General features: G+C 46.3%; 1 protein-coding gene across 3 annotated transcripts in view; it reads right to left on the bottom strand.

The window, feature by feature from the left end:
* ADGRB3 (adhesion G protein-coupled receptor B3) overlaps nucleotides 1-25,422 on the bottom strand; it is a 1,725,994-nt gene that overhangs the window by 875,446 nt on the left and 825,126 nt on the right. For all 3 annotated transcript variants that reach the window (XM_086926462.1, XM_086926464.1, XM_086926463.1), the window contains exons 9-10: nucleotides 17,398-17,504; nucleotides 11,450-11,644 (exon numbers count right to left, since the gene is read on the bottom strand). In XM_086926462.1, coding sequence (XP_086782588.1) covers nucleotides 11,450-11,644; nucleotides 17,398-17,504 — 302 coding nt within the window. The remainder of the gene's footprint in view (nucleotides 1-11,449; nucleotides 11,645-17,397; nucleotides 17,505-25,422) is intronic.

The raw sequence follows: 25,422 nt of genomic DNA, 5'->3' as shown, positions 1-25,422 counted from the left end.
AGCTTCAGATTGCCCCCTTGTAAAACTACTGTTTTTGTGTGCTTGTCCCTAAATTGCCTTTAGCAAAATGGAATTTGCATTGGAAGAACTGGACACTTATTCTGTGGCCCAGCTTAAGGACTTTTGTCAACAAATGGGAGTGCTCTTTAAGCGTGGTGCCAAGAAGGGGGAACTCCAGACCACTTTGAGGGCTTGGGTGGAAGCACATAGAGAAGGAAAGGAGGAGGATGAGGGGACAGACAGGGACACGGTCATAGAGGTAGAGGGATTGTTCCACCCTGAGGTGGGAAACCTACTCCCAGGACCAATGACCTACTCTAGGAGGGGCAGTAGTGTCTCTGGAGGAAGCTTGACTGAAGCGGAACTCACAGACAGGAGGGAAAAAAGGCAACTGAAATGGGAGTTGGCCAGGCTAGAACAGGAGAGGGAAGAACGGAGGATGGCTCATGAATTTAAACTAAAAGAGCTAGAACTCCAGGCCCTGCAATTAGGACCCTCTCCTACTCCGAATGGTGGCAGCGAAACCAGAGAACCAACCAGGGAGTCCAGACCCTACCTGCCTAAGGATATAGTTGCCAGCTATAGTCAGGGGGACGATATAGCCAAATGGCTGGCTGCCTATGAGGTCTCCTTAAGGGCCCATGGGATCCAGGAGAAACACTGGGGGGGCTGGATTGTACAAATATATGCCTCCTACTGGTCGGGACACCTTGTTAGCCTTAGAACCGGAGGAGCAGACCAACTACCCCACCATGAAGTTAGCATTGATCAGAAATTTTGGGCTAACCCCGGAAAAGTATCGCCAAAAGTTCAGGGGGAGCCACAAGTTAAGCACCCAGAACTGGGTGGATTTCCTGGATTATGCGAGGAAGGCATTGGAGGGCTGGGTACAGGGCAGTGAGGTGAAGGATTATGAGGGGTTGTATGACCTTTTTCTTAAAGAGCATCTACTCGAGAAATGCTTTCCCGAGCTGCGCCAACACCTGGTGGACAGCAAGCTGACCAACCCCCGGAAGCTTGCAGAGGAGGCGGACATCTGGGCAAGTACCCGGGTGTCCTCAAAGGGGACTGGAGGGGATTCCCAAAGGGTCGGACAGGGCGCCCCTCAGAAGAAGGAGGGGGGAGATAAAAAGAGGGAGTTCTCTAAAGGTCCCCAAAACAATTTCCAGGGAGAGGGAACAGGTTTCACCCCTAAGGCTAACCCGCCCAGAAACCCTCATCCTGGCCAGAGCCAGCAGCCAAGAGTTGTCCACTGCTTCGAGTGTGGTGGTGTGGGACATTATAAAGGGGATGTCAAATGCCCAAAGAGACCACCCCCTCCCACCGGAGGAAAAGCCCCGGGAGTAGCTAGTGTAGTGCTCGGGGAGGAGTTGCCCTTAGATAAGGGGGGTGAGTGGGCGGGTGTCACCTTAGTGTCCCTGGGAGAACGGGAGATGGTTCCTAAGATCCAGGTGCCCCCAAATACTACCAAGTATGGGCAATGGATCACCATCAATGGTCAGAGAGGGGAGGCTCTGAGGGATACAGGAGCCAGTATGACTATGGTGAGAAGTCAACTGGTGTCTCCAGAGCAAGTGCTTCCCAATGTACTCCACCCCGCCGCGATGGCTGACGGCAGAATGGGCCACTACCCTGTGGCCGAGGTTCCCTTTGAGTGGGAAGGGGGTGCAGGTTCACTTCGAGTTGCCGTAAGCCCTGCCGTGCCAGTTGATTGTCTGCTGGGGAATGACATGGAGCACAATGCTTGGAGAGAGGTGGAATACCGGACGCATTCAGAGATGCTGGGTACACCTGACTGGGCCTGTGTAAGCACAAGGTCTGCGACTGCCCAAAGAGGGAGTTCGCCTGGGTTGGAGCCTGGAACAATGGCCCAACCCGCTGCCAAAAAGGGACAGACCCGAAGACAGGAGAAGCCTGCTTCGGCTTCCACACCCCATGTGACAGATCGGCCACCTGCGGTGGTGGACCAGGAGCCCGTGGAGGGGGAAGTGGTCTCCCTGGAGGACCTACCCATCCCTGCTGAGTGGCATGTGGAGGGAGGGCCTACCAGGGAGGAGTTCTGTAAGGGCCAGAAGGAGTACCCTACCCTTGAGGGACTGAGGCGACAGGCCGAAGCCCAGACAGCAGGGAACGTTGCGGGACACTACCACATTTACTGGGAGGACGGACTCCTCTACAGTGAACCCAAGGTACCCTTACCTGGTTCATCAAGGGCCTTGGTAGTCCCACAACGGTACCAAGCCTTTCTGCTGGAATTGGCTCATGAAATACCCTTGGCAGGACACTTAGGTCAGGACAAGACTTTTGCTCGGCTTGTCCCCCACTTTTACTGGCCTCAGATGAAAGTGGCGTCTGACACCTACTGTCGGACATGTGTCTCCTGCCAAGCCAGTGGGAAAACATGGGTGAAGCTGAAGGCTCCCCTGGAACCCCTTCCTGTCGTTAGCACCCCCTTTGAAAGGGTGGGCATCGACATTGTGGGGCCATTGGATCCACCAACAACGGCTGGTCACAGGTTTATCCTGGTTCTGGTGGATCATGCCACACGGTACCCAGAGGCAATTCCTCTGAGGACTGTCACTGCACCTGTGGTGGCTAGGGCCCTGATGGGGATCTTTACCCGAGTGGGTTTCCCCAAAGAAGTTGTGTCCGATAGGGGGACCAACTTTATGTCAGCGTACATGCGGGCAATGTGGAAAGAGAATGGAGTGACCTACCGGTTCACCACTCCTTATCACCCCAGTCAAATGGACTGGTAGAAAGGTTCAACAAGACCTTGAAGGGCATGATCAGAAGTCTGCCTGAAAGCCTGCGGAGGAAATGGGACGTCCTCCTACCCTGTTTGCTATTTTCCTACAGGGAAGTGCCACAGAAGGGAGTGGGCTTCAGCCCCTTTGAGCTTCTGTATGGGCACCCTGTACGCGGTCCTTTCAGCGTGGTGAAGGATGGATGGGAAAAGTCTCCCAGGAAACCTCCCCAGGATGTGGTGAGCTACATGCTGGCCTTCAGGAGCCAAATGGCGAAGCTGTGGAAGCAAGCTTCTGACAACTTGGAGGCCAGCCAGGCAGTCATGAAAGAGTGGTATGACCACAACGCTCACCCGGTGGAGCTGGAGCCATGTCAGAAAGTGTGGGTGATGGAGCCTGGAGAGCTAAGTGCCCTCCAGGATCGCTGGACAGGCCCCTTTGAGGTGTTAGAAAAGAAGGGTAAGGCCACATACCTGGTGGACCTTAAGACCCCTCGACAGCCCCTACGGGTGCTACATGCTAACCGACTCAAACTCCACCATGAGAGGCCAGAGGTCATCTTAATGATGGTGACTGATGGGGGGGAGGAAGCGGAAGCGAAGCTCTCCCGGACTTGTTCTCGTCTCAGGAAAAGGATGGGTCGGTGGAGGGAGTGATTCTCTCCCCATCCCTAACTCCTGAACAGCGGGAGGACTGCCGCCAGATACTGGAACAGTACTCTACGTTGTTCTCCCTTGTCCCGGGAAGGACTCACCTGTGTAACCATGATGTGGACACAGGGGACAGCCCTCCAGTGAAGTCAAAGACCTACCGGCTGTCAGACAAGGTGAAGGCTAGCATCCATGGTGAGGTTACCAAGATGCTGGAGCTAGGAGTTATAGAACCTTCCAACAGCCCCTGGTCCAGTCCGGTGGTTCTAGTGCCAAAAGCAGCTCCACCAGGCACCACTCCAGAACTGAGGTTCTGTGTGGATTACCGGGGACTGAACTCAGTTACCAAAACTGATGCTCATCCGATCCCTAGGGCGGATGAATTAATTGACCGGCTGGGAGCTGCCCAATACCTGAGTACCTTTGACCTCACTTCAGGGTACTGGCAGATCTCCCTGACAGATGGAGCAAAGGAAAGGTCAGCCTTCTCCACACCTGAGGGACACTTCCAATTTTGCGTGATGCCCTTCGGGCTCAAGAATGCCCCTGCCACTTTTCAGCGGCTGGTGAATCAGGTCCTCTCCGGAATGGAGGGTTTCTCTGCTGCTTACCTGGATGACATTGCCGTCTTCAGCAGCAGTTGGGAGGACCATTTGCAACATTTGTAAGCAGTTCTCCAGGCCCTGAAACAAGCTGGCTTGACAATCAAGGCCAGCAAATGTCAGATTGGGCAGGGGTCGGTTGTGTACCTAGGCCACTTGGTGGGTAGGGGAACAGTGCAGCCCCTCCAGGCAAAGATTGAGGCAATCATGGCCTGGGAACCCCCCAAGACCCAGACTGAGGTCCGAGCTTTCCTGGGCCTCACAGGTTACTACCGTCGCTTTGTGAAGGGGTATGGCACTATTGTAGCGCCCCTCACAGAGCTTACCTCAAAGAAACAACCTCGACGGGTAGTTTGGACAGAGGCTTGTCAGCAAGCCTTTGAAAAGTTGAAGCAGGCAATGTGTGCAGCACCGGTCCTGAGGGCCCCAGACTTCTCCAAGGAGTTCATTGTCCAGACAGATGCATCAGAACATGGCATTGGGGCAGTGTTCTCGCAACTTAATGAAGAGGGCCTGGATCAGCCTGTAGTTTTCCTTTCCAGGAGACTGCTTCCCCGGGAACAGAAGTGGAGTGCAATTGAGCGGGAAGCTTTTGCGGTGGTGTGGGCTCTGAAGAAGTTGCGGCCATACCTGTTTGGCTCGCACTTCCTAGTTCAGACTGACCACCGTCCCCTTCGTTGGCTGATGCAGATGAAGGGGGACAATCCCAAGTTGTTGAGATGGTCCTTCTCCCTACAGGGAATGGACTTCCGGGTGGAACATCGGCCTGGAGTGGACCACGCCAATGCAGACGGTCTCTCCAGGTATTTCCGCCTTAGTGATGAGGACTCCCAAGGGGTTGGGTAGCTCTCCCCACTTTCAGCTGGGGGGACGCGTGTTAGACCTGTCTGGCCTTTGGTGTAGCCCCTCCTAATAATTATTTATTTTGTCCCCTTTCTGCCCCCATACCCCTTTTTATCTTTTTGTGTCCACTAAATTTTTATGGTGTTGGCCTGGGGGATAGATGCTCTTTTGCCCTCATAGTTTTTTACCTCAGGCCTAGGTGCCTTTTCTGACTGGAATTCACCCAGATCTACAAAATGGTGGTTCACAACTGCCATAACTGCCATCCTCTGGAGAGCCCCATAGGATAATATAGAGGCCTTCCAGAACCTTCTGGACCCTACTGGACCCAGAGTGGCCAGTCTATAAAAGGACAGGGGCAAGGAATCCATTTTGTGCAGTTCAGTGAGTTGAAGGAGAGAGGCAGTGGTGTGGGGAGGTGGACGCACTAGAAGTAGTTAGTTTGTCAGAGAGATAGACAACCTCTTCGTGAAGACGTTCCCCCTCTTGCCCCTGACCAAACCCTCTCATCAGACTTTACTTTCTGAGGGAATCGGTACGGCCGTGGCTGGTGGTTCCTGAGCCCCTCTGACCCCCCCCCCCATTTCCTTTCACTGGTTCACCTTACCGGTATTTCCAAGGAAAAGACCGGGGAAAGTTACAACGCCCTGCGCTGCTGTGGAGCCTCTGAATCGGAGGCGAGGGAAGGAGAAGGTGCAGCTGGGCTAGGCGCACGAGTGGATGAAGCGCTGATCTCCGCGCAGGCCCAGTAGTGCGGCTGACTGAGGAGGGAGCCGGCGAAGCGCTGATCTCCGCACAGGCCCAGCGGTAAGCGGCCAACCAAGCGAGTGAGGTGGCGCCTAGCGGGGACACTACTCACCCGCGCCTGTGCCGCGGCTCGTTTGAGGAGAAAGCAGCGAGGTTCGCGAGGGCGACTGGAACACCGGCAGCCTTAGTCTGGCCTCCTCTCATTGCCGGCCTATGTGCGAAGGGCCCGATTTCCGGGAGAGGAGCAGCTGGGAGGAGGGTTAGTGAAGATCGGTTTCAGCGACTTGCTCTGCCCAGGCCCAAGTAAGGTGGAGGAAGGGGGGAAGATTAAAGAGTAACTGGGGAATCAGCCAGGAAGCCGGGAAGGAGTACTTTCATGCCCCTATAACGGGATTAACTGGTGGAGCACCTTCACACTTTCTTATTCTCTGAAGATCTTTATGACTAGCCCTGATAGGGTGAAGGAGGACCGTTTATTAAGCCTCCTGGGTTAAAGGCTCAGAGGGTCAAGTATAATAGGGATTCTCCTCAGTGCTGGAGAAATGAACTGAGATATTGAGGATACTAAAATTGAGTGTTGAAGTATATTGTGGGATTCTTTTACAGAGGAGGAGGGGAAGATGAATCTGTGACTTCATCCTGTGTTTACCTATGAGCAAGTTATAACAGAGATGTTTATGATATTACATTTGATAACTGAAATCCTGGGTTTACTCACCTATTGTGAGAAAGGTGCCACACAGTGGGCAGAGAGGTAACCTTCCAGGGTCCTAAGACCTGGATATTTCTAAAGTGATAGGCTGAAGTGGATAAAGTGTTATAAAGTTGTGATTGTTCTTTTGGTGTAACCAGAAAACCTCAGCTTGGGTGGGTAATCTATTACTGTAGGAGGTGCTTAAGCTGTCGGTTGAGAAAGTATTTCCTAGGATAATTCACTGTAAGAAGATTAACTACTACCGAACTGGATTCTTCTGATGTTATTAGATATGTGTGGAAAGAACTGATAAAATTGTACAGTGTATTTAAGTGTAAAGCTACAGAGAGGAGAGAAAAGCTAACAAAATATTTTTATAAAACAGCTCGTATTTTTCCACAAAGATTGGTGTAGCGTCATTTTTGTGTGGAATTGCATTGAGTTACTGCAGGGTGGCGTCCAACCTTTACACATGTGCCTCTAATAATTGACTGCCTTACCCTAGGCCAGCCTACCCTAGGTGACCTGACAACTCTAGGTCCAACACAAAGGAAACCCTCTCTCCAGACAGATGCTTTTGGGGCCCTTGTCTGGTCAAGATTTTTTACCTTCAGCTTTAGTCTCTTTTTTGGAGCTTGAAATCCTCCATTGGGAAAAGGTAGTGGGCTGTGTCCAAAGAGGTCTCCACAAGATTGGATACATTCTCACTGAGGTCCTACTGAAATGGATTTACTGCTTGTTAGAATTGTGGGTCTCTGGTTGGTACAGGTAGGTCCTTGTGACAAGCAGGGACCCTCTCCTCCTGTCAGAGCAAGGGAATTACTCTCCCTAAATAACTCCTGCTCACCCTCTAGGTGGTGTGTCGCGAGCAGTCAAAGCTTATTTCAGAGGTGATGTAAGTTAAGCAGTTCTGACCACATACAGTAACCCACTGACAACACTACAAATGGACACCACACAGGTTTTATATAAAATATAAGTTATACTTTATATAGAGTTACCAAAAGACCAATTACTGACATAAAGAATCCACAGTACTATCAAATTTCAAGAGTTCAGGTTTACAACGCTTAGTTCAAGGTTCTGTGCAAGTCTGTATCCTTGTCCGGCTACAGCATTGCTGAAAAGAACACATAGTCTAACAAATCCAGCGGACCGCAGCGGTCCGGGCCCACTCAAATGTCGACAGACTCAGTCACAGTACCTTTTCCTTGAGGCGGCCGGCACGGATGTGCGAGCCGGTCCGGGGTTTGTCGCGGTGTAGAAAAAGGAAAGCGTTGCAGGTCACGGTGTCCTTCCAGTCGCGGTGCAGGCTACGGCACGTTGACGGCATCGAGACGGAGTCGGTGAGCTCAGGGCTTGCGTTGTTCGAGGCGGACTTTGCTCGTTGCGGTGCTTCCAGCTTTATGGTGTGGCGACAGAGCCGGAGTTCGGGAGCTGGCATCGATCAGTCCGGACAGCGGTGCAAGTCGGGCGGTGCGTCGCAAAGCGTGCGAGGAGGTGCCCAACTCCGGTGCGGTCACAGGACTCGAAATTAGCAGCAGTGACCGAGCCGGTCAGACCAGTTCAATTCGGTGTAGCGAGGCGTTGCACGTTGCAGTGTCCTTCCAGTAGTGGTGCAGGCTACAGCTCGTTGACGGTGTCGAGATGGAGTCGGTGAGCGCAGAGCTTGCGTTGTTCGAGGCAGACGTTGCTCAATGCGGTGCCTACAGGACATCAGGCTGGTCGTGAGAGTCGGTCACAGCTCCCTGACTCTGTAGCCACTGGAACAGCAGCAATTCACAAAGGCTGGTGAAGTCCACTGGTCCTGCGACTTCGGCCAGTGGGCAGGCTCTCTTCCAAGCTCTTGGAGATCTTTGCACAAGTTGAAAATTAAAGGTAAAGTCCACAAAGTCCTTTCTACTCTCTTTGGCAGTCAGGCAACCACTGCAGGCCAATACCCCAAGCAGCACTTCAGCTTGAGAATAATCTCTCCTCAGGTTCTTCAGGTTCCTTCTCCTCAGCAGAGGTTTTGTCTTGTCAGTTCCAGGAGTGATCTAATTTCATGGGATCAGGGTCCCAATACTTATACCCCCAAATCCTTTTTTCTCTGAGGGGAGAGGGGCCTGTGCCCAGTTCAAGACAGTTCTGAAGCACTCTGTTTACCAGACTTCTCCTTCCCTTTCACAGCACAGGGCAGGCACATCAGACGCCCCACAGGAGGTGGAGCCAGCATTGTGGAAAGCAAATACAGTCCTGGAGCACTTTGCTGACAGTCTTCCTCCTATTCTTTCAGTGTGCAGGGCAGAGACATCAGATACACCACAGGGGGTGGATCCAGCATTGTAGAGGGAAGGCCTAGCCCTATTTAGGTCCCAGGTGCAACTCCTCCCTCCCATCTGGATGCAGATCTCCATATTCACCACCGGACAGCCCCAGCCTGTCTCCTGGAATTCCCCAGTCCTGTCACACATAAACCCAGACAAGGAATACAAAATGTAGCAGAGGCGGGCTCAAATGGTTAGGCAAGCAAATACCTACTTTCTAAAAGTGGTATTTTCAAAAACAGAATACTAAAAAAAACTTTACTAAAAGATGTATTTTATTTTTCTGAGTCCAGGCATACTAAACTCGAATTTCTACCATGTTCTCTGAGTCTGCTAGGATTATAAACATATAACAATCCAGCAGCCCATTCTATCCTATGGAGAACAGGTAGCCTTGCAATAGTGAAAAACGAAAATGGCTCTAATTCACTATTAGGACATGCCACACACATCAGGGCTTGTCCTACCTTATAATTACAATGCACCCTGCCCTTGGGCCTACCATAGGGGTGAGTAATATAAAGAAAAGTGAAGGTTTAGGGACTGGCAAGTGGGTGCACTTGCCGAGTCAGCATGACAGTACCAGAATGCACGCAGGCTCTGCAATGGCAGACCTTAGACACGTTTTACAAGGCCGCTTCTGTGCGTGGCACAACCAGTGCTGCAAGCCCACTAGTCGCATTTGGATTTACACGCCCTGGGCACACTCAGTGCACTGTACTAGGGTCTGACAAGTAAACCAATATCCAAACAGGGAACCATTAATCAATACATCAATTTACAGTAGGGAGCACTCGCACTGTGGCACTGGACAGCAGTGGCATAGTGCCCAAAGCATTTATTACCAGAAAAACACATGAGGGAACAGCGAAAAATGGAAGGGAAACTCACGCCAATGGTGCCTGGTCTAACACTGCTGCAGAAAAGCTCTGTGTGGTGGACACCTGTTTCTTCAACCCAGAGCAGCTGAACCTTGGGCAAATCATCTTGGCAGAATTGTCCCAATCTTCCAGAGGTCCTTAAGTGCAAAGATATTCTAAGTCTCAGGTTTTCAGGAATGGTAGGAAAAGTCCAGTGTGATACAGTCACGGGTCCTAGGACCTAAGAAACAGCACTCTTTGGCCAAGACACACTCTAGTAGAGGTCACTAGCAGAGTCCAGGTCAGGTACAGTTGGTACTACTCAACTAGGCACTGTGGGAAAAAGTTATCTTGCAGCTTGTTGTGTCCCTGTAGCCACACAGGAGAAAAGCCAACTGATTTTGGACACTTGTTTGTCCTGGGTATAAATGGGACAGATCCAGCCCTTCAGGTCTCTTCACAGATCTCAAACAACAGGTGCAGTGCTTCTTCTGTTCTATCACAGGTTCAGAGTGTTTTGAAGAAGGTGCCTCGGGTGTCATATTTATGCTTGCCACTAGCTTGTATGTTGGGGGACTCCTTTCCCCTCCCTAACCATTAGGGTAAACATTTTCAGGAGTAACCTACACATGTTTGCAGCAGTTCCAATCTGCCCTACTGTAAACAATCCCACAGTGTCTCTCACTCACTAAAAACATGATGGAAAAATGTTGTTCCTCCTATGCTGAGCTTGTGTGCCCACATAGAGTTGTGAAAGTTAGAGGCTAATACAAATTAGACTACAGGTACTTCTGACAGGGAAAGATTAACCTCCCAAAAGTCATGTTTCCATAATATTCATCAAAATGTCTTCCACCATTAAGTTGGGCCTGTAGAAAATATCAAAAAATTGTTTTTTATTCATTTTTCTGGCTGGTCCCAAGTCTGACATAGCAGAATTAATATTTAATATCGCTACCTAGTGTTTCCCTATGGGTCAGCCAGACTCCCGAAAAGTCTGTCAGCAGCAGTTAAAACTGCAGCAGCTAGGCCTTGAATCATGTTTGTAGTGTCACACTAGTAAATGGCACAGTAGTGTTGTAGTCCATAAATTACATCTATCTTTCCATGTCAAGGGTTATTTTGGGACACCTCATACTATGGCCTAATAGGACAATGAACTAGGCCAATTAGGAGTATGCTAATGATGACTTGTTTTAGGGGTCAGAATGCTTGCACTGAGGCCTGGATATCAATGTCCTGGTGTAAAGAGTCAAAACATCAGCAGCATATATCAGAAAAAAAATAAAGGAGACCTTGCAAAAGAGGCCCTTTCTCACAGCCATCAGTTGGGATTTGGAGTTATTTTTTAAATCTCCTGTAACCTGAGATATACTTGTTTGCTCTTAAAACATTTTTCGTTTTTTTATTGAATGTATTTTTTGTTTCAGACAGTATAAAAAGTGCACATTTTCCAAATAGACATTTCGTTGGTCATCTATAGTATATAAAAAATAGAAAAATATTGAATTATGTATATCAGAAAGTGGTGCTGTGGTGAAAACAACATGCTCTATTATGAAGTAAATTCAGTCTGTTGAAGTAAAACATTTCTAAAGCTCATGTCTCTAAGATGCAGTCAATAATAGGTCCTGATAATATTTGGAATGTTTAAATTGTGTTTACCTCCCTTGAAAGGGAGTTTGATTAAGCAAAGGGTAATTGCAAAAGTTAGCTGTGTGGTTTGTCATTATGCAAAAAGCACTGTTTAACATAGACACCAATTATGAGAGCAGAAAGGAATTGGCCTTATACTAGACCTTCCATTAGTAATCCACATTCCAAAGGAATGATATATTAACTGCTACACAATAAAAAAAATAAGTATGGCATACTCACTTTGATTTTGAAACCACTGCTGTTATGCAATAAAAACAGCCAAAAGTGTAATATAATGGCACAAAAAATAATTACTAAATATGTTAAAAAAAACTAAGAAGTTGTGCTATGATTTCTCTCACCTGTACACCATCGGAAGCAGGAACATAACTTGCTCTTTTGAATGTGTCTGTCACATTTCTGAGAATTTCTACAGAGATGAGGAGATCCCCTGCATAGAAGTGTTTTCTCTGAGTTAGGTCCAAAAGTGTCTTGGTTACCATAGCCATCCCTTCACCTGCAAGTGTTCTTTGCCCCTTTGCAAGGTGCTCCTTGATCTGTGCCAATCAAATCAGGAAAACACATATCAGAAACAAGACAGCTGCATTTTCATGTACTTCATCAGAAATCTTGGTCTTTTTTCCAACAATATAAGGCCTGAAGTAGAAGTTTGAAGACAGTTGTATATCTGTCAGGTCAGTAGAGTGAATCTCTCAGTCACCCTGACGGACACCCCATCTTCCAAATCTAGATATGTTCAATGGCCTACAGACATTTCTTAATCATAGCAGCACCCAGTGACACTGTGGTTCCTGACAATGTTGTAAAAGTTTGACAGACAGCTCCATAGAACAGGACAGCCATAGGTCAAACTTTTAAAGAGGTTTACATTTTTCAAAAACAAACTCCTAAGGCTAATTTGTTTTGATGTGTTTTCTCTCATATTGTGGGGTAATTTTGTTGTTGTTACTGTCTCTTACCTGTGACAGACAGAGAAGAAAATCATCCGACCTCTCACGCTAAATTGGTCAGAGAGTTGGGTGGCTAACTTTCTGCAACCTGTACTCCTTCGGACCATCGAGGAGTATGTCAATGAGAGAGCTTATGTAGGCTCCTCTATCATCAAACATAATGTCTTCCCAGCCCTAAATCCACAGGGGGTCAGTGAGTAAGGCAGAGAGAATAATCCATTCCATTGTAATGGATTACCCTCTGCCCAAACTCCAAATCATCCCCTCAATCTTTCCTGACAATATGTAAATAATTTCAAGTGGTATGAACGCTGGTGGAGAGAAAAGAGAATCAGTTGGAGAATCATAAAAGATGCTCTATCTGTCAATATTGCAAGCTTTGATTAGGTTGACATTAAAACTTTTCACAAGTGGCAAAGTAAGATACAATAGTCATGTAAAGCAATTGTTTGCCCTGGCCAAAATCTTACGAAGCATACAAAGCATAGTTTTAACATGCTTCTTCTTGTATTAGGGCAAATGCAATCAATAGTAATTTTTACAAACTAAACATTTAAACAAGAGCAAAATATGTAGCACATTGAATAGTCGTGAACCAGTATTTTTGTACTGTAATATGGAACAGAAACAAGGAATGATTCATAAATAGCAAATGTTCAGTAACAATTTCATATTAATTTCCTACATCTCTGCAAAAATATTTTTTGGTAAGGAACGGAACAAAATATGTGTGTCCCATTGTATACAGAAGGGCCGCATTCACTTTTATATAGAAAAGGCATAGAACCAGGAGGAAATAATTAACAAGAAAATATAGTAGAGGGTCCTGCCTGTCTTAATCTCTACTTTATTATCTATATCATATTACTTTGCCATATTTTAATTATTTTTTGTTCTTTTTATCGTAATTACAAAACAAATCATTATGTTACTTATTTCAGACAAATATTAATTTCTTTATATCATACACTGTAGTGTGCATTTGTCAATTATTACTTTGCTCACATTCATTTTACAAATGTAAAACACCTGTACCTCTAAAAACCCCAGCTCCATTTGACCTCCCATATCTCTCTCTCTACTAACATCCCACTCACACTGCAAACCATACATTTATTAAATACCTATCCGGAAAAAAATATACGCCAGCAAAGTCTCTTTAATTCTCTCTTTCTGGTGTAGTGGTACTTGACTAGACACACTAGCAGTCAAAGCATGTTTTGGTGGTATTTAATGTCTTGTTACCACTTTTTTCAGGACCATATTGCAATTAAATATGAATATAACACATCAGGAGGGCAAAAGGAGAAATGATCTCCCCTATTTCATCAGAATGTGGTATATTATCCCTTATATTTAGGGGAAAAAAGAGTGTCAGGGATTTCAGCTATTACGGAGGCCAACTTCACACTAATGACCGGGTAATCATTCACTTAGGGTTTCTCAATTGTATCTCGCAAACAGAAACGGTTGACTCTCTCTTTAAATTCTGTTCATATGCTCCTCAGGTGTAAGAAATTCAGAAAAGGGTGGTGAACGTCTCCTTTCGTACATGATGTTTTTTCTGAATTTGAAGGACAAAATCCTACTGCATGGAGTCCATATTGTACATATCTGTTTTCTAATTTTCCTCAACCTCCTCCAATGGGGTCCTGCCTCCACCTTCTACCACAAAACCTGTGAAAAAGATTAAGGCATGTAGGAACCTCTACTATATATCTGCAAAATCTGTTTGTACCATTGTTTGTTACACACAGAGCAAAAATGGTGGAAGATGAATTAGCATATTTTTCAATTAGTCCTAGGTTTGCACAATTGAGCCTCTTTTCAGGTTGCTACAGAAAAGGCACAAAGGCTGGTTTCACAGCATTGTCTGGGCCTCTCCGACTTGGTCTGTCTGACACAAAAAGGCTGTCGGAAACTGACTTTGGTGGCCTCTAGCAGGCCTCCCTTCATCCTTAGTCTCCGGGTCTGGGGTCGAGGAGGTGCAGAAGGGACCCCCATGGAAAACCATGCACAGTGTAGCAGCCAACATGGGGTGCCAGCGACAGGGTGCAAGGTTTTCCGCACATACCCATTTTCCCCATTGGATCCTGTGTTGTTAGTCGGAACACAGGCTCTTATGGAAGTCAATAGGAGTCCTTCCGAATGGTGTTCGGAAGCATCATAATCGGTCGGGCGGAACCGACGACCGTGAGTCGGTCGGAACCGAATCCGACAAGGAGTCGGGCGGTTTAGTTTCTGATGGACATCATAACCAGGCCCTTAGTCTCAATATATCTTCTTCTGTTAATGATGCTCAGATAATTATATCAATCTCTAAAGATCCAGCATTGACCCAAATCAGCTTTTACTCCTGCATGAGCGTGGTGGCCATTTGGAAAAGGGAACTCTTCCTCAAACCTAACCAATAAAAGTGAAGCAATCTTGTATTGCCAACAACCAAGCAACTTGAACTTGTCTTGGCGGCCCAAAGAACTAGGGGCCATATTATCAAGAAAGGGAGATACATTATCGCCGCTTTTATCGGCAGGAAACTGCCGCTAAAGCGGCGATAAAGGACTTGATAATATGCCCTTGTGAATTCCCATAGAAGCCCAGGTTCTGGTGTTAACCTGGTCTTCTATGGGGATTCACAAGGGCATATTATCAAGCCCATTATCGCCGCTTTAGCTGCAGTTTCCTGCTGATAAAAGTGGCGATATTGTATCGCCCTTTCTTGATAATATGGCCCTAAGTCCTCTTCTGGTGCCAGTTGAATCTGCCAAAAATCTGTGTTTCATCACTGATCGCAATCTGTCTTTTTCCAAATAGATTGTTTATAGGCTGCTGTTTTGTTCTTTTGGAATGGTTGGGAAAATCCTTCCTCTGCTTCCTATCTCTTGAATGAAAACTACGATTCACCCCTCATCGCTTCTCACCTTGATTACAGGAATTCTCAGTATCCAAGTACCCCAAACTATCTTCTCCACAGTTTTACAGGTTATACAAAACTCTCCAGCCTGGTTGGTTCTTAATGCTCTGGTTTCTTGTTGATGCTGCCTTGAGCCAACAGCATTGGTTCTCTATTAAAAGCACACACAGTTCAAGTCTCTGTGTATCTTTCAAAGAGCAGATTTCAACTTGGGTCCCGTCAACTTAAGGAAAAAAATACAAACACCGGTCCCCTTTCTCTGTTTTCCTCTACTGCCAACTTGGTTGTCAATACTCTCATAGAGGAAAACTTGAGTTAGGGGTCCCTCTTTCTTCTGCTTAACGGTCAATCTTTTCAATACGCTAGCTATTTCCCATAGAAGCATTCCATGCCCTTATTCGCTAAGGAAAACGCTGAAATCATGGCTTTTTAGATGAGCCCATTGACTCCAATTCGTATTAGTTCTTATATAGTGAACGGGTTACTGATAGGAACTTCAGTCAATCTAAGGATCCGCACTCGGACAGAACCTTTAGCAAAATTATTTTCCACTACTTTTGCTGTGCCTAAAAATAAGATATGGAGAAAATTGTTATCCTTCCTTTTTTATGTTTTACTAAGAAAATGAAACTACATTTAAGTCAAAATCATTTGTGTAAAATCAGTCTACTGTATTTTAAAGTTGTTCATAGCTTGTGAATTATTAATTAGAATCTTTACAGTATGTAAAAGGTGATTTATAAGCAATTATCGTTTAACCCCTGTTTGTCTGTAGATGCAATTTATTTTTGCATTCTGCTCCGATACAAATGTCTTTCTGTAATATAGACAGCAGAAGACTGTTTGCTTCGTCCCCTCACACAAAGTGCAAAAAATACACAACTAATTAGCCAGGTTATTGTACTAGTGCAAAGTTTCTGTATTCTCTGAGTTGCTTCTCTGGCACTTCCAGGTGCTCTCTAAAAACCATTTATCCTGGCTTTCAGTAGCTCCTGAACTTCTGGGTTTGCTCTTTGTTGCTTCTCAGGGGACATTGCTGTCTTTAATTCAGTGCCTTCCACTCTCACTCCTTTGTAGACACTGGAGAGCACTGAGTCCATCTGCCAGTGGATTGCCCCTCTGCTGTAGAGACCCACCACATGCGCAGCTATCTCCCTCTCTGCTTTAGTGCTCTCCATGCATAACAGTATCTACACATGCCGCAACCAGAGGAGTGCATTCCACTGCTCGTCACGCATGACAGCAAAGTGCGTCCCACATGCTTCAAAAGGCAAGACACATCTCATTTCTATTAATATTGATAGAGAGGCCCTTAACCTTAAGGGGGAGAGAATGTGGCCTAAAGGCCAGAGCTGCCAACTTTGGAACTAGGGAACCAGATTCGAGTCTCGGCGTTGGCTCAACATCCTGTCATTCTGGGCAAATCACGTAATCGTCCAGTACCCACCCAAAAAATGAATGTGCCCTTGTGTAATGTAACTGATGCTCATGTAAAGCGCTCCAATACCTTCGGGTCGAGTTTGCGCTATATCAAACTGCAAAAAGAAACAACAACAAAACACTCCCTTATTAAAGATGATATATTTGCTACACTCACTTGTTCACTATCATCAGGATTTGTCAAAAATGCTAAGATTTCAATGAGCTAATGCGGATAGCCTGCACTGCGCCCATACTCTGAAACCTTTCCCACCATCCCTGTGAAAAAGAACTATCACAAACTGGTTTGGGGGACATACTGAACTATTGATCTGGAAAAGAAAACTTTTCCACATAATATGTAGTTATGTTGAATCAGAAGGACGAATGAGGTCCATGAAATGATTTGCTTTCCTTCGTTGTCTTCGTGTGTTTAGCTATGAAAGAGACGTGCTCGTTTGTGAGGTGTATGGTTACAGTAAATACCCCATACACTCGATACCAGACTGTGCTACGGACAGTACTAAAATACAGAGATGTTTGCATGTATTATAAGGTCAATTATGAAATTGCATATTTATACATCCACTTGAAAGATCACGGAATTGTTGTGTGGCATTTGTAAGCAGTTTGTGACACTCTCCCACTCAACGGCACTCAATATGCTAACTTGAAAAAACGAAACCCCCTGTGGCATCTTATACTACGAAATATTTAAGGTTGTGCCCTACATTCTGTGCTCGGTAAAAACTCCTTTGAGCCAAACGCCATTGTGAGAGGAACATCGCCCTCAACAGCAGGAAAAAAAACCTTTGTGCTCGCATTATGAATCCATGCATCCATTAACAGAGGGGAACATTTTTTCTGAACATTAAAAAAGATATCCTCTTCGGACTTATTAGTTCCAACCGCAAGGCAGCCAATCAGAATACAATTATTTACAAATTCAGCATGGCACTAAATCAGACGTAAAGAAAGCAGCCACAACAGATGGCTTTACACCTACTGAAAGCTGCAAGTGTCTGTATTCCATCGAGATGCATCTTGCAAAGCTCGGGTGCTCCCAGTAGGCGACTCCATGATGACTGAGCGAGCAGCGTCTGCTAGTGGTGCCTGCGAGTCACACAAGAGAGAACATCTTTTAATGATAGCAAAAGAGCGAAGCCTCTTCAACCACGTCCATCACAAAAGTATCACATCTAATAACATGTTTTCGGGGAATATTTTGATTCATGTCACAGCAAGACGTGCTTGTACTCGCAGCAGTGACGCAAGTAGTCTTTGTTTAAGAGGGAGTGACTGATGAAAAAAGCCTTGAGTCTTGTGTGCAAAGACTTTTTCATTGGCACAGAATTGCAAAAAAGTTTTCAATTTAGCGGATTAAAGGCCAGATGTACTAACGCATTTTCTTGTTACAAACCATGGGGCATATTATCAAGAACGGCGATAAAATTATAGCTGCTTTAGCAGCAGAAAACTACAGCTAAAGCGGCAATAATGGGCTTGATAATATGCGCTGGCGAATTCCAACAGAAGCGCATGTTCACACCAGAACATGGACTTCTATTGGAATTCTCAAGGGCATATTATCAAGCCGATTATCGCCACTTTAGTGGCAGTTTTCTGCCGCTGAAGCAGCAATATTTTTTAACACCATTCTTGATAATATGCCCCCATGACCCTTATTTACGGGAATTTAGAGTAGGGCAGCCCGCAAGTCATCAAGCTGCGCTACCGTACGCCAAAGTGAAAAGGCAGGAATGGACAGTATTCATGGAATACAGTGCTTTCCTGTCATTTCTACCTGTGCTGGTGCCGTTTCAGCTGTCTTGCGCCAACGCAGGAACCCTTGCACCATGGTGCAAGTGTGCCTGTGTTGACCTCAAGATTGCTTTTGTGCAGGAAGGCAAACCTTTCTGCACAGAAACAATACTAAAAGGAGTTTTCCTCTTTCTATGTGTGCTACAGAACACATAGAAAGAGGAAATAAAAAGGAGAAATAAAGACATTTCTCCTCATTATGCCTTACCTTGGGAGGCGTAAGGAATTGGCATCTCCCCGGGTTTACATGCTCTTGTAAATCTAGGGCAGCATTGCAATCAATGGGTGTTGCATGGGAAAACCCACTGCAACACCTACGGAACACCTCCCTAGTGTAGAGTAAGGCAACTCAGCGATTTGCCCTGCCTTGCCTTACTCCATATCAATGGGCCCGATTCACAGAACTAACTTAAGACAAAATCCTAAACTTACTACCATTTTGGTATTCACAGAAGGCACTTACTCATTTCGGTATTCATAGAAGTTAGGAGTTCTAACTTTAGGACTCCTAAATGCCTTCTGTGAATACCGAAAGTCTAAAAGTTAGAATTTTTCTCAGTTTAGGAGTAGTAAAGTTAGTACTCCTAACTTTAGGACTCTTAAACTGAGAAAAATCCTAACTGAGTTGCAATTTATAAGCACTGCAGTGACAAATGGTGAGCAAAAGTGCTTTTGCCATGTAGAAAAACATACTTTTATATATTAGTTAAGACAATCCTAAAATATGTCCTGTAAGCCCATAAGGTTGAATGCTTAGTGTATACATAATGGGAAATGTTAGAGATACCTCAATATACCCACTCTTGGTAGGTTAAACACTGGCCTCAGAGAATCTCTGCTCAACCCATGGTAGATCTGGCAGAAGCAGCCAACAATCCCTCGAGAAGTACATGTTAAGTTCAAACAGTATAAACAATTTGAAAGTAGAGACCACAACACAATAAAATGTCTGAACCAGTTTTGCTAAAATGGGTGAAATGTCAAGCAAAAAGACACCAAGAGTATTATATTAGCCTTGTCCTTTCTACTGGTCTTTATGATTGGACCACTGTTGTTGCGTATCACAAGCAACCCAGGTCCTTCGGGTTGTTGTTGGGTTACCCAATTGTTATGTAACAGGCCTGCTCTCTTCAGCCACTAGGACTACATCTGCGGATTTCTCCACTGCTGACTTTCACTCTTTAGTAACCATGGAAGCTTTAGCCTTTTATTCCTCCATTAACTTTGCTACCCCTACTTCAAACACATCCAAGGCAGCCTTTCACTCCTCCAGGGCCCAGGACGGCCTTGTGCCTCCTCAGCTAAGGCAGCTTTTGTCTTCTTTAGGGAAGGGTGTCCAGTTTCATTTCCAACATCCCACAGCATTTCTGTCTACCTTAGATTTAACCAACCCCAGCTTGCACTTCACCTTCTCTGGCAGGGTCAAATGGGGTCCAACTAAGAGAGGACTCAATCCTCCTGCCCTTGAGCAATTCTGCAATGCACTGGTGCCTTCTCAACTTCAATCCTATTTTTCTTTGAAGTGACCTGTGCTAGATCGACATTGTTCTAGGCCCAGGCAGTTTTCTTATAGTTTCCTCTTCCTGGCATTCATTCCACTTTCTGCTTCTTTGCATTGCAAATGGCTTTAATCTCAAGTACAGTGAGACCAGCCATGGTACACTGATCCACCTCCATGTTCCCACAAACAAGTAGCAACACCTTATTTAAAATGAAAAAAATCCTACAACAGGACTTCAGAAAAATGAGTTAAACATTCTTCTAGCCATTTAAAAACAACACAAAATGTTGCTTCTAAATCTGAAATAGGATTTCAAAGCCTATCCTTCAAAACTGAAAGTAAAATTTTGGAAACAGTCCTATCATAATCACTGAATACTAATATCAGGAATATGGCTAATATTTTGTGAGGGGGTACACTCATCAACTCAATAAACATAATCAGCTTTGAAAGAATCTCTGCTCACCCCTGGTAGTTATATGACCAGCTGCAGGCAATCCCAAAAAAGTATACTCAAGCAGTACCAACAATTTTAAAGTAAAAATATAACATAATAAAGTTCCCAAACCATTTAGGAAAAAGAAGCAACACATTAATGTATACAATGGTTATTGAAATAGAGTAAAATAACGGAGAATTACATTTCTAAAGTTCCAGGTGAAAACGAACCAATAAAAAGTAAATCACCAGTTAAAATTACTGTTCTCATTTGCTGGGTACTGAGGTCTGATTTTAGGATGACCATATTTGAGCAAAGGTCAGATATGGAAAGTCATTCTGCTAAAATGTTTATAGTAGAAAAGTATATTTTTCACAAAGCAGATTTCCATTTACGTTATCAAAAATCGTATTTCACCATTTAATCAGACTTTCAAAAATTAGTAGGAAAGTCATTTCAAGCATTTTCATAGTATTTTCCCCAACAGAGATAGGTAGGAAAGAAAATTCTATAGAGATAAACCCATCTAGGCCTGATGAAGGAAGATGCTAGTAAAACTTGTAGTGTGAAATAGCTTTTGAGCTTTATTTTTCTGTGAGAACATGCTAGACTTAATATGATGTGTTTCCTGCTTTTATATACTACCCCCTGACATGCAAGATTTAGGAGTGACTTATTAAAGAGAGAGAGGGCAACCCTGCCTGGTACTCTCCCCACGCCATAGGAGTGGGACCCCACTGTGCCAGTGCAGACACACACTGTTTGATTAGTGTAGAGCAGCGTGGTCCACTGGTTGAACGCCCCACTTAATCCTAGTTTGTTCAGCACGTGGCACAGCTAATACCAGTTGAGGCTATCACATGTTTGCTTTCTCCATATCGATGGAGATGATCACCGCTCTGTCCTCACCAGGTCCGGCAATCTTCATAATAGAGAGCAGACTGGGAACATTCAAAGCTGTATTTCTCCCCTGTATAAATCTTTTTTGATCTCTGTGGAGGTAGGTCACTAAGATGCGGCTTAAGATTTTATAGTCCATATGCAACATTGATAATGGATGATAGGACTGCACATCTTGAGGAGGTCTATCCGGTGTCAATAATGGGATCACTAGTGCCTCACTAGTTGGAGATGGGAGTCTGCCTGCTTCCAGTATGAGCTTGGGAACCAGTTCCTCCCTATACATCACGTACAATTCTGCAGAGAATCTATCCATACTTTACCTAACACCATGGCCTTGATAGCTGAACTGACCTTGTGAACGGTCATCTGCCCCCCACCCCCCAATTCCTCATTGGTCCCCTAGGAAGGTGGGGTAGCTCTATGGGGTTTGGAAATTTCACCAGGGTCCACAGCACTGGGGTGGGGAGGAGCATCCAGGCCTTGTAATAGTCCCTAAAGCTAATGCTATTCTCCTAATGCCCATATCGTCTGTCCCTGGTTGCTGAGTCAATTTCAAGTATTAGCAAGGTCCTGGGCTCCAGATTAGCTAACCATGCCAATGGGGTGCCCACTTTATCCCGGTCCGTGTGTGCCTGAATCATGTACTCACAATAGTGGAAGCAGTAGAGCCTCTCTGTGCAAGCTGCAAGGAGCTCCCAGGCTTCCAATAGTTGCGGCTCTAGGTCAGGCTGCCCAGGGCGCACCCTATCCATAACCCTAACGTTGTCCTTCTGGTCCTCTACCTCAGACAGCAGGGTGCAACGTACTGCCATTACCTACAAAAGGCACCTGCTCTGGATCACCACCTCAAAGGCATCCCATTTGGTCAGGAGAGAGGCCATTGAATGGGCATTATCAGCAAATATTCACGAATGGCGTCATTGTTTGCTTGTCAGAATACAGGATCATCTAAGTCCTTCACCTTGAGATGCCAGCCAGGAATCAACAGCCTCTCTCTATGCCAGTCCAATGTGAGCATGATTGGATTATGATGAGATATCGTCCGATACACATATTCTGAGTTACGGACTAGCCCTTGCATGTCAGGGAAGCAGTGGAAAGATTCCAGTCGGACATGGAGGTCATACACCCCAAGGAAAAATGAATATCCCCTGCCCCTCCCCCAGATGGATGTGTTGCCAGGAATCAATGTGTCCCCACCACAGCTGCCAGTCCCAATAGGCGTGTGCTGGCCTCAAGAGTGGGGTGTCACCTAATGATGGAAGAGAGTGGTCCAGTAAAGGATCAATGACACTATTGTAATCTTCACATAATAGGAAGGGTTGTATGCTGTGTGGTGCCACTTTCCTGGACAGGTCTGCAAAGAATCTCCCTGCTCTGAGTTTAGCGCGTAAGGCCCAACACATGGACATATCTCCTATTGGGGTCTATAAGTGGTAAACCCAAATCAAGACAGCCTGGGCAAATGCAGAGTACGTAGTGGCGAATAACTGCTCCCTCCATCTCTTGTTTAGTGCATCCCTTTCAGGGCCAGTGATGTGTGTTTCTTGGAGTAGGGTAACATTTGCTCCTCGCTGTTTAAGGTATGCATGGACATTATATCTTTTGGACATTCTAGTCAGGCTTCTTATGTCCTAGCTAATAAATATGTAAGTTAAGGGGGACGCCATAGTAGGTCGAAGAGGTAGCAGTGCAAGCTAGGTATATGCAGGTGAGCACCGAGCTTGGTGTTGAAGTCTATCCACCATCACCAGGAAAGGTGTATCGGAAGAAGGGTAAGTGTGACAAAACATCCCCAGAAAAGCAACAATAACAGCCTAACTCCCATAGAAGTGGAGAAGTGTGGCTCACTGGTTAGAGCAGGCAGACCCTGAAGCAGAGGTCAGACCCGGGACCAGGGTTCAATTCCCGACGCGGCAGGGTCTTGAGCTCAAATGTCCATGGACTCGATAATTCTCGCGTCGGTGCCTGACCTAATCATCATGGGTTCACACTCTGCAACTCTGGGCATTAAGCTTGCTTAATCTCCACAACGGCCCCCCCGTGGGGGGATGCCTGGCTTTCACCTTGGGGATGCCCTGTAGGGGCTATCTCACAGGGAAAAGCCAGGACGGGTTCCCAAGGCAAGCGCGGAGATACCCCTTCGGGGGTCGATTCAGGCGCTATATAAGAAACATAATAATAATAATCCTCTGGACAAGAAATCAAATCATTCACATCCAAACTTGTCAATAAAGAGGCAACAGTGTCACATTTCTCATTCTCACAATTGTGGAGAAACGGGTTGAGCCTTCACTTTGGTGCCTCCCAGCATTGCCACATGCCATCCTGGTAATACATAACTAGGTTTTTGGTTCCTTTACCCAGTAGGCCCATCCCACCCCTCCAAAATTGCAATTATCATTAAAGGGCATTCGCCCCATACAGATAGGAAACACATCTCACTAAGCTTATCATCATCAAATCAACTCATCTGCAGTTCCTGGTGCACCATGATGAGGAGATACACCCCCAGAGGAAGGAAAAGGCCCCACTGCCATATGAGGTGCAATTTGCCCTGCACTTGAAGTGGAGAGAGACTCAGTCATATGTGCAGTTCAGCAAAAGCATGCGTGCTAGCCCCAGCTCCCAGTGCAGAGATAGACAAGATGCAGACGACGGGTGCACCTAAGGGCCAGGAAGTGCATGTACAGAGCCACAGGCCACCCCACAGTCACAGACACTGCCAACGTTCAGTAACTTTATAAAGATGAGTAGGAGCCCCAGCCAATAATTTCTCCTTCAGTAGGGCTGGGAGTGTGCCAGTCAGATTGGTGCACGAGTTAGGGAGGCGAGAGAAGCAAGAGGTTTCGTCCCACAAGCAGGTTGGTCAGTGCACTCACACCATCTGCTGGGCTCCTCCAGCACCTCAGCTCTGAGGACACAAAGCACTCCAGTGCCCTACCCCGTGCACATTCCAAGTCAGGCCTTTGCTGTTGACACAGTAGCACTCCCTTCTTCAGGCCCAAGTGCCCCTCATCACTGCCATCCCATTGCACTGGTGAATGCAGGCAGATGGGCAAGCAGACCCCCACACCAAAGTTCTGCCACAGCAATACTGTCAACATTTGCCCCAGCCTTGTAAAATGCAGGCCAGACATGCCTTCAACTCAAGTGCCACCTGTGCTGGCACTCGTGGTAGGCCCTAAGATCGAAGGAGCTCTCAATAAGCAACTGGCTGGTTTAGAGTCCCTAATGTCTGCCTCTGGGAAAGGGTTGTAACCCCTGATGATCCTCACTGGACCCCATCAGTGGTTATTCAACGTGTTCTGCCTGTTCCATTTTCCAGGAGGGGGGCTGGGCTCAGTCCCTGGGGAGCCGCTACTTTGCCTCTCTCAACTCTGATCCAATAGGGCACCAGCCATGGGCGGGGAAGGTGGATCAAAGTGGGAAACCGCTACACGGTGCATTCGCTGCTTTATCTCATGGCTCACAGCGGAGTCAGCATGAAGGCCTCGCTGTCTGCAGTAGGTTTCCACGGGTGTGCCTTCCTCTGTCCATCTGCTCTCCAGTTGTTTCAAGGCAAGCACCCTGCGACCACCGTCAGTATGCCGTTCCACAGTGGGGTGTGTTGTCGGCGATCGGCCCCCACAGTCCCAATCTGTGCCACCAGTAAAGCAGTGTCCCAATCATTTCCGCTCCACTACCAACAAGTTCACTGATAAGCTGCAATCTTAGATCTCTGTCTCACCAGTCGGTACAGGCCCCAGTCAGTCAGAGCAATAGGTCATTGTTGGATCACCACCTTTCTGCATACGGGGAATAGGGGACTCTCATAATGTGTTTCCAAGCACCATTTGGGGCGTGAGAGAGGCCAACACATCCGATGGTGCTCTAGGGTGCAGTTGGATGGCAGTGCTTAGCCGCTAGTACCACAGTTACAGGTCCTAGTGCATTGGTGCAAGGCCACGCCCCATCAGTACTTCAGTTCTTTGTCTGTATGCCCAAGCCTAGGACAGATATATGACTGAGAACTGCTCATCAACAGGCCCTGTTATCTGAAGCCTGATGATAATAATGCAAAATAAACACAGCCTCCCCTTACCTTTTAAAGGAAGCTTTGACTCTGTGCTTATTTAAAAATGAACTCAAAGTTGCATGCTGCTCTGAAGGTATCTGGGAGTTACTGGTAGCTCGCAATTGCTTAGAGAAACCTACTTTTGAGTAATGTTAGACCTTTTTTGCCTTCTCTCTTGGGTCCCGTGCTCACTACGCCACTGGAGTCAAGCTATTCTGGCTGATGACGGCTGATAGCCAGAAACGGGTCCTAGGAGGGTTGATTTCGGTCCAAGGAAGACATGGCTTGGCAGTTCGGCTGGACTGTTCCC

The sequence above is a fragment of the Lissotriton vulgaris genome, chromosome 6 (assembly GCF_964263255.1).
Source record: "Lissotriton vulgaris chromosome 6, aLisVul1.2, whole genome shotgun sequence".
NCBI classification, from domain to species: domain Eukaryota; kingdom Metazoa; phylum Chordata; class Amphibia; order Caudata; family Salamandridae; genus Lissotriton; species Lissotriton vulgaris.
The sequence above is the reverse complement of the archived record's forward strand: the minus strand, read 5'-3'. Positions and strand labels throughout refer to the sequence as shown.